Source organism: Photinus pyralis, unplaced genomic scaffold, assembly GCF_008802855.1.
Source record: "Photinus pyralis isolate 1611_PpyrPB1 unplaced genomic scaffold, Ppyr1.3 Ppyr1.4_LG7, whole genome shotgun sequence".
Classification (NCBI taxonomy): Eukaryota; Metazoa; Arthropoda; class Insecta; order Coleoptera; family Lampyridae; genus Photinus; species Photinus pyralis.
The window spans coordinates 32,251,879-32,266,609 of record NW_022170738.1 but is presented as its reverse complement, the minus strand read 5'-3'; the positions used below and the strand labels follow the sequence as shown (position 1 = coordinate 32,266,609).

Below are 14,731 nucleotides of genomic sequence, written 5' to 3'. Positions count from 1 at the left end.
GGCGCGTGCGGCAGCTCACAGAAATATGCAATTTTTAGTTATTGTATAAAAATATTTATTGAAAAAAATGGCCGTATGCATTTTTTGAATTCTTTCTCAGTTAGACCCCTATTTGCATCGCTAAACAAAGATTTAGAAACATATTTATATATACCATTTCACGCGGGAGTTTCACATGTCGTGCAATTAATAGACGCAAATCTATACCTTCCCCGTTTAACGTCCCCAAAAATTACAATAAAGGAAAATGCCGCATAGAGTGTCTCCGGAGGGCATAAGCATGATTAAACATTAATTTCTCCATGTCTCTCTCATCGAAACTTCATACTGTTTAATAATTCCACAATTACCTACTATTCTGCAACCGGGTGGTTGTTGTCAAAACTAAGGAGCTTACCTGAACTAAATGAAGGTTAAAGGTGATGACTCATAGAAAATTCTGAGAAGTGAGAACAAAGGAGGCATTCTTCTTGGAAAAAAACATGACTCATAGGATGGGAATATAAAGACACCCGTGAACCCTCAGTTCAAACAGATAAACGTGTGCAAGTCGCGTTGTAACAGTTTAGTTTATTCTTATTCAAATTTCAAAATTACCGCTTGCTAGGTTAGGCAGGATATAGGTGAGATGGCGTCACTTGTACGCGTGCTTCTTTCCTCGCGCAGAATCGCGTTAATTTTTCACTTCATTTTCCGTTTTAAAACCAACGAGGTTGTACTTGTTGTAGAGCGTGGCATTGTGAATTCTTCTTAAACCAGTGGGTAATATTTGCCATCATTCATGTGAAATCTCTGGCAATTTTACCTTTTTATTGGCGTTGTCGAGTAGAGTAACTCAGAAGCCGTTTTCTCCATTGCGAGGCTATATATCTGGTGGAAGTTCATCGCCCTACCTACATGGAAGTGAAATGGCGTTGACTTTCTTTTACGTTATGTTATCTAAAATTCTTTCAGATTCACAATTTGAGGTTGGATAATTTCCCTATTTCATTGATTTAAGTATTTTTCATTACCCTCCTGACGATTTCAGGTATGTTATTAAAAATCTCGTTAGGGAGTGTTACATCTTCATTACTTTTAGGGGGTCCATGTAGTAGATGAATTCTTGTACCGGTCAATCCATGTAGTAGATGAATCCTTGTAATGTAAATGTAATGAATTTGCATCTTGCGAATATTCCGGAGTACGAACACCTGTTGATTGCCGGCAGCTATCCGGCGTACCACCGAGTAGATAAGCGCTAACACCTAAACGATACCGGGAGCGACCAGCTGATTGTGGAATTTTCGGAAGATACGATCTTTTACACAACCTTTTTGTTATTTGCTTCAATACCATTAATCTAGTGTAACCTTCCGACGATTTATGATTGGAGCTTTGTATTTTGTTCGCATCTAGTGTTTGAGGTCGTGGCTCTCTTCAAGAGCAACGCACCTGTATTTAACGTATGGGTAAACGAGCCGGCTACGAGTAAGCTATTTTTTTTTGCCCTTCCGGCTCATATAATCGTTCCGAGCGTTGTAGCTTGGGGTTTGTTTTTGTGTTACAGAACTGGAACTTCGAAGGAGAGCTCTTTTTCGGAGAAGACAGCGTATGTGTTATTCAAGGTAAGATTTTTAATTTGCTTGTACCCAGTGTTGCCTATATGAGTTGTTATTCGGGTTAACTTAATTCAATCTTTGAATCCATTGAAATCTTAACTACATTTTTGCTCGATCATTGTTGTAGGGGTCTGGTAACGTAATTATTAAGGAAGTGTTCATGAATTTATTTGGGGATTATTTTTGTCATTTAAAGTATTTGTTATTGTCGTATTGAAGATACATTTTATTTGCCGATCCTGCACCGTTTTGCCAGGATTAATAAATCAGAATTGCTCGTAGTGAATTTATTATTTGGCTCTCTTGTGTTTTCCCAATTTCTATACAGGAGAGGTCAGAATTTGTGCAAAATTGGGTGGCGCTCAACTAATCATTTCTAGTGACTACCAAAGATCAAAAACTTATGTTATATGCCCAAACGAACAAACCGCTGTGGAAGATTCTCATCTCGAGCCCTTCTTTTAATTAAGAATCTGAGCTAGCTGGCCGTTTATGCGGCGGGGTTTGAGTTTTACAGCGCCGAACTAACCTCACGTTATAGCGTTTAACACTTCTGTGCAGTGACATTGCAACGTAATAGGCGTGTGCAAATATGGTATCATCATCGGTAGGGTTAATGAGCACTCAGATCGTAAATCTGACACGGGAGTGTATTTCTTTATTAAAACATAGGGATGAGATTGTTCGTCATTTATCAATTTTACGTGATAATGTTTCCATAGTAGAAAAAGCTCTTAGTAATAAAATATATAATAAAAAGGAAAATCCGGCTAGATTAGAATCAAATTTGGCACTTCTTAAATATTATGCATTGCTTCTAGAGAAAAAGCTAAGTAACGTTCAAGGTGGTGGATTAGGTAATGGTAATGTGCGTCCTCTAATCTGGCGCTCAGTGCACTCCTGTTTTAAATCTCGCCTTTTAACTGGTATAATTGTGAATTTCGAATACAAAGACCCGTTAATTTTTTTGCAAAAGGCTTACGATATTTTCACTGAAAAGGTAAGCGTTATGTCACGTAAGTGGTAAGTCAATGTTAAAAGTAAACGTCGCTCTTGTATGTAGTTTCATTAATCCTCAAAATCTCGATGTCACTTTGAAAACGTTCGCAACGAAAAATTTGATTATTGACGGGGAAACTGATTTGCGCGAGTGTTATGACAATGAAGTGATCGATAGGTTACAGAATAAGCTTTCATTATATCAGGAAGAAGGGTCCGGGTTCGCTTTACAGGAAATATACAATTTAAAAGTAAACATAAACAAATACGTTCCCATAAGGGGCGGTATTTCAACTTTCATTAAAACGCCAGAATTTATCGCTCGAAAGCATGCGGTTATTAATGTAAAAAATAATGACAGTAGCCATATATAGCCGATACTAACTCAACTCCATGTAAAATCCCATAAGACGATTTTCAAATCTCCTGAAGGTCATCTTCCTCTGGCGGCGATTTTGAAAACTAGAGCTCTCAAAGGGTAACGACCTTAATGGAGCCTCTGGTAGTCACTTTGAGGTCAGCGATTTACCAGAGGGAGGGGATGTCTTAAGAGGGCGTGGTTAACTACTTGGGGGAATATAAAGTGGTCGGTTGTTAGACGTAATTGATAGACAGCAAGATGACAAAAACCACTGAATCAGTTGCGAGAAAAGCAAAGGTATCGCCAGTGTATATATCACAAAAGAAGAGGCTTGAGAAGTTACTCATAAATTTGAAAAAATTAAAGTGGGATATTGAAGTATTTCAATGCCAACGACAAATTAATAAGTTAAATTTAAAATGATTGATGTGTTGGAAGAAATTTCGCTCATGGAGTTCTCGGGCTGGAAGACCTTCTGTAGAGATTAATGGAAACTAAGGAGCTACCTATCTATAATTGAATATAAGTTTTGTGAAAAGTTACTCGCTAAACAAAGAATTTGTTACAATTTTTGTAAACATGCAACCAATAAATTTTGTTTGAATGCATCTAATTTAATTTGCCAAATCCATTAGGTATCTAAACCCACCTACCAAGTAAATATTAAGAAAATTAAGTAGTTTGAGAGTAAGTAGGAGTAAATGTGTTCCGGTTAAAGTACTTATTAATGGAAAGGCATAATGGTTAATGCACGGTGGATAATTTTTGAAGCCCTTTGTAATTTAGGGGAAGGAAAAAGCCGTCCCTACACTCAATGGAATTAACGAATTTAAACGAATCGTTCCAGATGTTATTGTGCACTTTTTGACCTTATTATCATAAATGTAGGTACTATGTAAAAATAGACATTTTATCTCCGCCTATAAGAATGTATTCTCAATCTTCTTTTCACCTTTATATTGGGAATATTAGAGTAGGTACTTAATTTTCATTAACGAGTTACATCTTTAAAACGTAATCCTAGTAAAAGTATATTTTGTCCTATTATAAGAAATTTTGATAAGGTACACGAACTTAATTGTACATTTATTCAGAAAAGTGGTACCTACTTTAAGTAGAGCACAATGTTAATAGTAGATTACATACCGAGCTGGGAGGTGGTTCATTACCTACCCGGAGGGCTTAAGGCGCGAGGCGTTGGTTATGAACCACTGACCAGCGAGGTTTGTATACTATTTTACTCACAATCGATCATTTAAGGTAAAGTATATAATTCAACAAGGTGTTACTTTAACTGTCAATAATAGTGACACCGCCAATGTAACCATTAATGTTTACAACAATAGCAAATAGTTTCGTTCTTCTTCGTAATTTGCTATTGTTGTAAACATTAATGGTTACATTGGCGGTGTCACTATTAGTATAAGTTTCATATAAGGATAATATGAATAGCATTTGCAGGTAAGGAAAGTGACAGATGCTAGCCGGGAAAGTGACAGCTAGCCGGGAAAGTTACTTTCCCGGCTAAGGTGAGTAATGAGTCGCTTCGCAACCGCTATGAAGGTTAGGAATTCAGATAATACTAACCGATTGTGAGTAAACAATATTTTGTTTAAAAACTTTAAAAAAATTGCTCTGATGCCGTAAGTAAATTCAGCGGGATTTATTGCGGTGGTTTTCCATACAGCGAAAGCGAATGATATCACAATGCGAGAGCGGCTTCTAATGAGACAATGTACCACGGTCTATCGCTGTAAGCCGCCGAGTTCCCCTGAAACATACTCGTCTATTATAGGGAATGATGTTTAGCGCGGGCGACCGTAAAAGCGCGGTGTATTAAAAGTATACGGTCGGTACCTTATTAGAGAATGTATTAAGTCAATCTCATTAAGATCCGCCGTGTTCCCCAGCTACTCTCATTCTTCACATTTATGCAAAGATCGTGGAAGTTACACTTCTTTCTATGCGATCACCTACGTATTATGAACTGGTAAATCGAACTCTCATACCCAAACGAATTGAGTTGCTCGTTTTATCATTCTCAACATATGCAAGATCGTGGAAGTTAGCAGACTTTCTCTATGCGATCACTAATAAACTTACGATATTATGTACTGGTAAAATCGAACTCTCATATTCAGACGAATTATGAGTTGCTCGTTTTACTATGCTCCAGGTCCAGAGATTGTGGAAGTACGCTTTACGCTTCTTTCTATACGATTAACGTTAAATGGAACTATTTACTCTCATAGTTAATACTCAAGGAGGGAAGTTATGGGTTGCTCGTTTTACCATTTTAAATAAAATTATCCATCTAAACTACATTTATTATTTACAATTTGTTATTTCAAAAAATTAATAAATTTGTTCATATAAGTCATTTCTTCGCCCAGCCGTCGTTCGGTGAGGCGCGCTGCATCGAGCTCCTCTTCCAGCCTCCTCGTTGCCATTTGCGCGTCTTCGTACCGCTGCATGTATTCAGGAGCCTTCTGTTGCAACCATGCAAGCGACGCCTTCGCCAATTCACGGGGTGTTGCAGGTTCAATCCATGAGGGAACGACGGCTGTTGGAAGTTGGATCGGTGGAATTATTTCTCCAGTTTCTGAAGGAGGCTGGGAGATCGTCTCATAGAAGCTTTGTTCGAACACCTCCCTCAGAAGCTTCATGTCCTTTTGTGCATGCCTGTAACAAAGAGAATAGGAATGTTAGAACTTTCTTTTCATTACACTTTCAAAATAACTTACTGAGATTGACCGACGGTACTCGTCTGTTGTTGTGCTCCTTGTAGTCTGAAAGCAAAATAAATTCATAGAAGTCGTTTTTCTTTTAAGAGAATGCAACTTACTGCGGCTCTGCCGGTGGTGGTGGCGGTGGTATTATAATATGTTGTAGCACACGGGCGGTCCCCTCTGGAATACTGAAATAAATATTAAAGTTAGGTTAATTACACTTCTTTAATGCAACTTACTGTAACTGGTAACTTGTCGATTGCGGTGCTGTTTGAGCAGGCTGTAGGCTGGTGGTGGTTTGATAATGTCTGCAAATATAAGTTAAAGGTATTAAAAGTTTCTTCGGTGCGCTTTTAACTTACTGCATGTTATTGATGGTACCTTTTATGTTGTTGTCCACTCTAAAAGGAAAAAAATATTAATTTCATGTTATTTTGACAAAGTTAGGTTAATTACTCTTCTTCAATGCAACTTACTGTAACTGGTAACTTGTCGATTGCGGTGCTGTTTGAGCCGGCTGTAGGCTGGTGGTGGTTTGATAATGTCTGCAAATATAAATTAAAGGTATAAAAAAATACTTCGGTGCGCTTTTAACTTACTGCATGTTATTGACGGTGCCTTTTATGTTGTTGTCCACTCTAAAAGGAAAAAAAATATTAATTTCATGTTATTTTGGTATTGCGAATGTTTTACCTTTGGGGAGCGTACACGTGGTGGATGTTTCCATCCAACTGATCCAGCAACTCATCCAAGGTATTAAACGCGCTGTTTCTTAGATGAGTCGTTGTTGTTGTTATTCTAAAAAATAAAAGTTCATTTTAGTATCTTCATGAAATAATTGCACAAAAATCATATTTACCTCTCAGTTGGACCATCCTCGTCCACTAAATTAATGATAGCTTCTTGCGGAAGAGGTTTTTCGGCAGTTTTTGTATTTTTCGGTACTGTCGTTGTTGAAGAACTACCACTCGCTTTTGGTGCACTCTTTTTCGTAGATAATTTTACACGTTTTGCCGCCGACATGATAGCGATTTGCATCGAACTCTAAACTGATTCATGTAAGACATGTACGGGTATATACCGAGAATATTTTGTTAACGTTAGCATAAACTCTCCCGCGGGAACGTAAACTTTGCTCAGACGGGTTGACAGTCAAAGTCCACATCTGCCGATGAGAAAATTCTAAGTAACAGTAGGGCATGCACCTGAAGTAACCTTTCCATCTTTTTATGAAAGGGAATCCGTTTCTGTTCTCAGGTTTACACTTACGAGAAAATGTTAACGTTATCATAAACTCTCGTGGGAACGTAGACTTTTTCTCAGGCAGGTTGACGGTCAAAGCGCACACCTGCCGATAAGAAAATTCTAAGTAACAGAAAAAGTGGAGCATTCACCTGCAATAACATTTGCAATACACCTTATAAAGAGAATTTGTTCCTGTTCTCAGGTTTACTTACGTATACAGTATCATTCGAGCAGTATCTCAGTTGTGACATCTAGGATCGTGGTCAGCTAATCGCACTAGTGTCGGATAACTTATGAGTGCAACATTTCTAGGATTTACACAGATTAAAATCTTGGATAATTAAAACCCTTTGATCAGCATAGTAAGTATGGAATCTGTTTCGAGTATAAGCAGTGAGATCGTTAACCTAACCCGACATTCGGCAAATCTCTTAAAAAAGAAATCTGAAATTGTTAAACACATTTCAATCGCGAAAACCAACATTCGAATATTGCAAAGAGCTATTGTCAATCAAGTTCATTTCAATAATCCGAATGAAAATTCTTCGAGACTTGAATCTAATTTGGCGCTCTTGAAAAGCTATTTGGCTACGTTACAAGAGCGATTAAAGAATTTTTCCACGAAAAAAAGGGGTTGTGGGATCGATGTCATCAATAAAAGTCGATCACGTAAACTAGCGTGGTACACACTAGACTCCTGCTTCAATGGCCGTTTAATTACTGGTGTTATTGTTAATTTTGGTTATAAGGATCCCCTAATTTTTCTAAATCATGCGTACGATAGTTTTTTACGCCAAATTAAGATAGCGTTAGCAAGATCCATGTTAAAAGTAAACGTCATTTTAACTTGCAATTTTATTCATCCTCAAACTAGCATTATAGACTTGAAAACATTCCAGACCAAAAATGCTCCGATTGACATCGGTACTAATCTTAGGGAATGGTACAATGAAAACGTTTTCGATAAAATTCAAACAAAGTTGGAGAATTTCTCCGAAAAGAACTCTGGGTGGGCCTTATCGGATATAGTAAATCTGAAAATCAATATTAATCAGTACGTACCCATTAAGGGAGGGTTTTCAACATACGTCAAAGTTCCTCCTTTTATAGCCGCTAAGAGAGCAGTTATTAACGTAAAGAATAATGATCAGTTTTGTTTTCTGTGGTCAATAGTCGCAGCATTGCATCCCGTTAATAAAAATGCCGATAGAGTAAGTAGTTATCCTCATTTTGACCAAGTATTAAATCGTGGATCTATCAAATTCCCCATTAAACTAACAGATATTAAAAAATTTGAGAACATGAATGATATCTCCATTAACTTATATTGCATAGTTAAGAGAAATATATTTCCTTTTATGTTAAGTGGTAAAGTTGATAATAGAAAAACTATCAATTTATTGGTGTTGGTTTCTGATCAAAGGAATAAAGTCCTCAATACCAATAACTGTTACTATCATTTTGCATGGATTAAAAATATGTCAGCGTTGTTATCTTCCCAACTATCTCGTAGAGGACATAAGAAATTCTTCTGCAATATTTGTCTGAACCACTTTTCAACGAGTGATTTATTAGAAAAGCATACGCTTAAATGTCATCAAGTCAATAAGTGCTCCATTCGACTGCCTAATGACTCGGAAAGGATTCTAAAATTCACACATTATTCTAACATGGAGAAGGTGGCATTTACTATTTATTCAGACCTTGAGTGCATCTTGGAAAAATGTGATAAAGTCAATCTTCCAAATGCTAACACAACATTTTACCAAAAGCATACTCCCTTTAGTATTGCCTTTTACCTTAAGTGTTCGTATGATGAGTCGCTTTCGAAATTGTTTTCATACAGAGGACCTGATTGTATTCAATGGTTTATTAAACGATTGCGCGAGATTGCCGATTGGGCAAATGAAATTGTGAATACTATTGTTCCCATGGAAGTTCTTAGTCCTCATCAGATGCAAAACTATTTGAACGCTATAGTGTGTCACATTTGCGAGAAACCTTTTACCGAAGATCAAATTAAAGTACGCGATCACCATCATATGACGGGGCGGTACAGAGGGGCGGCTCACCAGGCATGTAATTTGAACTTTAACCACTCCCATGTTATACCAGTCGTTTTCCATAACTTAAGCGGATACGATGCCCATTTTTTTATTCGAGAACTCGCTATCGGCTTTCCTGGCGGAATTAAACTCTTACCTTTAAACAAAGAAAAATATATTTCTTTCACGAAGCATGTGCAGAACACTAACATAGATTTTCGATTTATCGATTCCTTTAGATTTATGAGCAGTAGTATAGATAAGCTATCTTCGTATTTAGATAATGAGCAGAAAACTATTACTAGAGCGCATTGTCGTAATGCAAATGAATTCCATTTGTTAACTCGAAAGGGAGTGTTTCCATATGATTACGTTGATTCGTGGGAGAAATTAAATGAGACAGTGTTACCAACTCGAGATGCATTTTTTAGTCAATTAAAAAATGAAGCTGTGAGCGAAGCGGACTATGAACATGCGAATCACATTTGGAACGCGTTCGAAATTAAAACCTTAGGTCAATATTCTGATCTCTATTTGATGACGGACGTTCTCCTTTTGGCGGATATCTTTGAAAATTTTAGGGAGACTTGTTTGCGTACCTATCGCTTAGATCCGTTACATTATTACACCGCCCCGGGTTTGGCATTTGACGCAATGCTTAAAGTCACCGACGTTAAATTAGAACTTTTAAGTGACATTGATCAAATGATGTTTATTGAAAGTGGTATAAGAGGAGGTGTAGCACAATGTTCAATGAGATACGCGAAGGCCAATAACCCGTACATGAAAGAAAAATATAATCCTAACCTGGAGACGACCTATTTAATGTATTATGATATTAATAACCTTTATGGTGCCTCAATGTGTGAATTCTTGCCTTGCAGCGATTTTTCCTTTGTAGATGACATTCAAAATTTAGATATTCTAAACCATCCTGATGATTCAGACGTTGGTTATATTGTAGACTGTGATTTAGAGTATCCTTTGGAATGCCACAGATTACATTCTGATTTACCTTTGGCCCCAGAGCATCTAGTGCCAAATAACTCAAAATTAAAGAAACTAATGCTTACCTTGTACCCAAAGCACAACTACGTAGTTCATTATAGAAATTTAAAGATGTACGTACAACATGGGTTAAAGTTGATAAAAATAAATAGAGTATTACAGTTTAAGCAATCACCGTGGCTGAAAAAGTATATTGAATTAAACACTCGCATGAGGCAACAAGCGAAAAATATGTTTGAAATAGAATTTTACAAATTAATGATTAATTGCGTCTATGGTAAACTTATGGAGAACGTGCGAAAATACAAAGATGTGAAACTATTAACCAAATGGGAGGGAAGGTATGAAGCCCGTGCGTATATAGCGAAGCCAAACTTTAGCAGTTGTACGATTTTTGATAAGGATATGGTTATAATAGAGATGGATAGGTTAGAGATATTTTTCAATAAACCAATATACGCGGGATTTGCCGTTTTAGATATATCAAAAACGTTTCTCTATGACTTTCATTATAACTACATTCTCAAAAAGTTTAAAGATAAAACAAAACTTCTGTATACAGATACCGATAGCCTAATATACTATTTTACAGTTCCCAATATATACGAGAATATAAAAGATGATATACATCGATTTGATACCTCAAATTATGATATCAATAATGAATATGGGATTCCATTAAGGCCGTCTGACACTATGCTAAATTTTGTATAAAATTTTGCACTAGAAAATTTTGTAAAAAATTTTGTACAAAATTTAGAAAAAAAAATGAAATGTGTCTGACACTATTTAAAAATTATGGTAAAATAAAATTATTCACGCTTGCTCAGTCTCAGTTACAACATGGGGAATTTTGATTTTGGTTGTTACCTCATTGGTTTTCACTAAAAGCAGCTGTTGGTGCGACATAACCTATACGCTTTGTTATTATATGTACTTATTTAGTCGAATCGATTACATTTCATATCACTGACTTTAGCTATGCCTAATACAAACATATCATTAATGCACGCGGCGCTTGCCGCCACGGCAATTATTCTTTTGCGAAAAATGCTGTTACGCTTAAAACAAAAACGCAATCGACGAAGATTGTGGTCGAGAACGTGGTTACAACGGCGAAATGAGGGTAGAGGCGTTTTAAATATGTTAAACCAAGAGCTTCTGCAGGAGGACCCCGTATCTTACCAAAATTACCTTCGCTTAAACAATAAACAGCTGGGATATTTGCTAGCATTAGTGAAAGATGACATAACCAAACAAGATACCCACTTACGAGAGTGTATCCCCGCTAGAAGCAAGTAAGTATCAAAGAAGCCTTACATTTTAGGGCATATAGCATGTACAGTTCTTAACTTCAGATTACAAGTTACTCTAAGATTTTTGGCAACCGGAGAGACGTTTCGATCCCTTATGTACGCAACAAGGATTCACGAAACTACAATTAGTCGTTTCATACCCGAGGTGTGCAACGCAATCGTGTTAAAATTGAAACCAAATTATTTGAAGGTAAGTTGTCGTTTTGTCAGTATGTTTATAAAATTTATTGAAACAATTTAAACTCTTACAGACACCAAACACGCCAGAAGAGTGGAATAAAATTGCGGATGATTTTAATAATTTATGGCAGTTTCCACACTGCATTGGAGCACTCGATGGACGCCATATAACATTCAGAGCCCCAATCTCGGCAGGATCGTACTATTACAACTATAAAGGTTCTAATAGTATTGTGCTGCTGGGTTTGGCAGATGCAAATTATAAATTTATTTACATAAATATTGGTGTTAACGGACGCATTAGCGATGGCGGGGTGTTTAACAACAGTAAGTTGTCAAAGGCACTGCAAGACAACACACTTAATTTGCCACAGCCCAAACTGCTGCCAGGAATGGAACATCCAATGCCCTATGTCATTGTCGCCGATGATGCATTTCCATTAGCAACAAACCTAATGAAGCCCTATCCTGAACGAGGACTTACCAAAGAATGCAGGATATTTAATTATCGTCTATCACGTGCAAGACGCATAATTGAAAATGCATTTGGCATTTTAGTGAATAGATTTAGGGTACTTTTAAATCCAATTAATTTAATTCCAGAAAAAGTAGAATTAATTACATTGACTTGTGTCTTATTACATAATTTTCTTGCCACTGAAAACTCACAATCCTATATAGAGATTGACGAGGACATCAAAGACCTGCAAAAAGTAACACGACAGTGTGGTAATCGAACGTCGAATAATGCGAGAGAAATTCGTGATCGATTTAAAACTTTTTTCAATTCTTTAGAAGGGTCTGTAGATTGGCAGGAAGAGGCAATAAATAATTTTAATATGTATACAATGTATTTTATATTCTTACCCTGGCCTATTATTTACATTCTACTTTTTTTTATACTGCGATACAGGCATTCAACAATTTCCTGTTCCACTTCGAGACGTATGTCTTCGTTCGTAATTTGATTTAAGGTCGATTCTCACTTTCGTGCAAGGCACGTACTCGGCACAGGCAAGGCACCGACTCGGCAAAATATCTATATTATTGAATCTTATGAATTTTTTGGGGTGTAATTCACACTATGCGAGCAACGACTCGGCAAGCTACGGCCTTTGCACGCAGCGTTCTTCCGAAACAATATTTGCCGGGCATGTACCGTGCACGTTCCGACAAGTGTGAATACAATCTGTGCAGGTGGCCGACTTTCGTTCATTTTTCATAGTACAAGAAAGGTTGAAGGGTCAGCAAAGGAACACTTTTTCAGCGGAACAAGATGAGATGCTGATTGAATGTGTCCAAGAAAATGATTTCGGTCATAAAAGATACTTCTTATGCATTTTATGTACACAAAAACGTATTTTTCTTTTTCTGCAATATGTACTTTCTTGTTCTTCATCATCTAATATTAGACCAATTTTAATTAACGTGAAAGTTTCGAACATTTTTACAGTTGAAACTCACGTAGAAACTGCTTACCTGCGGCAAGCGTGTCGCAGTGTGAATTGAACTCAAAAAACTTTGCCCGTGCCGAGTATGTGCCGTGCCGGTTCTTTGCACGAAAGTGAGAATCGGCCTTTAATTTGCAAACAATAAATTTTGCTAACGCTTCGTCTTCTTCATTTTTGCCTTGATTCGTCTTCATTGCCTGATTAATAGATGCAAGTGTATTTGACGCTTCCCGTATGAGATTTTCTTCCACTGGCTCTTGCCGCAGTTTCCTCTTCTTTGGTTTTGGCTGGTAAAATCCATTGGAAGAGGAAGGCGAAGCAACTTGAAATGACATGTCTGGTGACTGTACATTTTCATCACCTGCATCGTGGAGCACGCCGTCTTCTCCTACGACATATTCCTGCACTTCTGATGATTGCGAATCACGCTCTGTGTCTTCCTGCTCTGTCTCTACGTCCTCCGTTAGGGAATCGACTGCCAATCGCACTTTGCAGTGCTCAAGAAGGAAAAACATGACTTTAAAATACCATATTGTTGGTTTATATAACTGTAAATAAAAGTTTTAGTTATTACTACTGTACAGAAGTTTGATGGTATCAGCTTACAGAATCGTCATCATCGTTGTCACCAGCTCCGCTGCGCCTGGATACATTCCATTTCTTGTATTCGTTTAGGAAGTTCGTTTTCAAACCACCAAATTTGGTTTTTATTTCGTTAATCGTTACGGACGGCCTTACTTCCTTCAGCACAGCCTCTATTTTTTCTAAAGCATGCTGTCGTGCATGCCTGTTTTTGTACAACACTGATTTTGTAGCATAGAGACAGGGATGTTTTTGATACTCCTGTATCAAAATTTCACATTGTTCCCGCGACCAGGACATTTTATTAATAAATTTACAAAGTTCAACAGCAAACGAGTGTTTACACCACTACACGTTTAAAGGTAATAATGTTTATGTTTATGGTTCAGGTTATGTACCACACACGTGCATAGGATGCGCCGTAAAACTATGCGCACTTTTTGTACAAATTTTAGGTAGTTTTTAGAACGCGTTCTAAAAAATTTTATACAAACAAATTATGTAACAAATTTTTGTACAAAATACGTATGACACTATGCAATATTTTGTATGAAAATTTATCTGCAAAATTTTCTACAAAATTTAGCATAGTGTCAGACGGCCTTTAGTCAATAAAAAAATCCCCGGTCTAATGAAAGATGAAAATCATGGACACATTATGACCGAATTCGTAGGACTTCGTGCTAAGATGTACGCTTATGAAGTAGAGGGAAAACTGACCAAAAAATCTAAAGGCTCGACATCGACTAGCATCAGAGAAATTACTCTAAATGATTACAAGAACGCTTTGTTTAACGTTCTAATTATAAAACGAAGTCAGCATCTTATTCGTTCAAAAAAACATACAGTATTTACGTTGAAGCAGGAGAAAGTAGTATTGAGTCCTCACGATGACAAACGTGTTATCTGTGCTAATAACATTGATACCCGTCCTTGGGGATTCAAATGTCATTGACAATGTCTCACAGCCCCTTTTTTACATTTCAGAATACATCCGCCACATCATGAACCATGAAAATTTGAAAATTCAGTTGGAGCATGAATTACATTACACTTCTGTTCCAGTTTATAAAAAATTCTTGAAACGAGCTCTTTTGGAAATTCCGTCCGTGCAAAATTATGCTTTAATTAATGAAATTTTACAGAACCTGGTCTTACCGGACGAATGTTTCAGTTGGTGTGCTACTTTTAGAAATATAAGTCCAGACAGTATT

The 14,731-nt window shown here is 37.0% G+C and overlaps 3 protein-coding genes across 8 annotated transcripts; 1 reads left to right on the top strand and 2 right to left on the bottom strand.

The window, feature by feature from the left end:
- Positions 1 to 5,281: 5,281 nt before the first annotated feature.
- LOC116176910 lies at positions 5,282 to 7,282 on the bottom strand. Of its 3 annotated transcripts, none has more exons than XM_031495748.1 (10): positions 6,906 to 7,282; positions 6,550 to 6,855; positions 6,384 to 6,488; positions 6,290 to 6,328; positions 6,167 to 6,235; positions 6,053 to 6,091; positions 5,930 to 5,998; positions 5,807 to 5,878; positions 5,706 to 5,750; positions 5,282 to 5,643 (listed from the first exon to the last, which is right to left on the bottom strand). In XM_031495748.1, exons 2-10 carry the CDS (start codon positions 6,726 to 6,728, stop codon positions 5,304 to 5,306), a joined length of 957 nt encoding a protein of 318 aa, XP_031351608.1. In that variant the 5' UTR covers positions 6,729 to 6,855; positions 6,906 to 7,282; the 3' UTR covers positions 5,282 to 5,303. The 3 variants fall into 3 exon arrangements, with proteins under 3 accessions (XP_031351608.1, XP_031351607.1, XP_031351609.1); XM_031495747.1 differs by having other exon boundaries at positions 6,550 to 7,084; positions 7,148 to 7,282; XM_031495749.1 differs by lacking the exons at positions 5,930 to 5,998; positions 6,053 to 6,091 and having other exon boundaries at positions 6,550 to 7,282.
- A 1,565-nt stretch (positions 7,283 to 8,847) lies between these two features.
- Positions 8,848 to 12,569, top strand: LOC116176909. Of its 4 annotated transcripts, none has more exons than XR_004146553.1 (4): positions 8,848 to 11,286; positions 11,347 to 11,494; positions 11,556 to 11,811; positions 11,859 to 12,569. XR_004146553.1 is itself a non-coding variant. In XM_031495746.1 (4 exons), exons 1-4 carry the CDS (start codon positions 10,970 to 10,972, stop codon positions 11,912 to 11,914), a joined length of 777 nt encoding a protein of 258 aa, XP_031351606.1. In that variant the 5' UTR covers positions 10,757 to 10,969; the 3' UTR covers positions 11,915 to 12,559. The 4 variants fall into 4 exon arrangements, 2 of the variants coding, with proteins under 2 accessions (XP_031351606.1, XP_031351605.1); XM_031495746.1 differs by having other exon boundaries at positions 10,757 to 11,286; positions 11,859 to 12,559; XR_004146552.1 differs by having other exon boundaries at positions 11,556 to 12,569.
- LOC116176182 lies at positions 12,454 to 14,043 on the bottom strand. The gene is made up of 3 exons (XM_031494661.1): positions 13,542 to 14,043; positions 13,076 to 13,483; positions 12,454 to 12,465 (listed from the first exon to the last, which is right to left on the bottom strand). Exons 1-3 carry the CDS (start codon positions 13,815 to 13,817, stop codon positions 12,454 to 12,456), a joined length of 696 nt encoding a protein of 231 aa, XP_031350521.1. The 5' UTR covers positions 13,818 to 14,043.
- Between the last annotated feature and the right edge of the window lie 688 nt (positions 14,044 to 14,731).

Bases quoted from the DNA above. Each gene is read 5' to 3' on its own strand.
- LOC116176910 (XM_031495748.1), bottom strand. From the start codon at position 6,728: ATGCAAATCGCTATCATGTCGGCGGCAAAACGTGTAAAATTATCTACG. The intron at 6,329-6,383 runs GTAAAACATTCG...TTTTCCTTTTAG, and splicing joins CACGTGTACGCTCCCCAAAG to AGTGGACAACAACATAAAAG. The intron at 5,751-5,806 runs GTAAGTTGCATT...TTTTGCTTTCAG, and splicing joins CCACCACCGGCAGAGCCGCA to ACTACAAGGAGCACAACAAC.
- LOC116176909 (XM_031495745.1), top strand. From the start codon at position 10,970: ATGCCTAATACAAACATATCATTAATGCACGCGGCGCTTGCCGCCACG. The intron at 11,287-11,346 runs GTAAGTATCAAA...TCTTAACTTCAG, and splicing joins TGTATCCCCGCTAGAAGCAA to ATTACAAGTTACTCTAAGAT. The intron at 11,495-11,555 runs GTAAGTTGTCGT...AAACTCTTACAG, and splicing joins TGAAACCAAATTATTTGAAG to ACACCAAACACGCCAGAAGA.
- LOC116176182 (XM_031494661.1), bottom strand. From the start codon at position 13,817: ATGTCCTGGTCGCGGGAACAATGTGAAATTTTGATACAGGAGTATCAA. The intron at 13,484-13,541 runs GTAAGCTGATAC...TTTTATTTACAG, and splicing joins ACAACGATGATGACGATTCT to TTATATAAACCAACAATATG.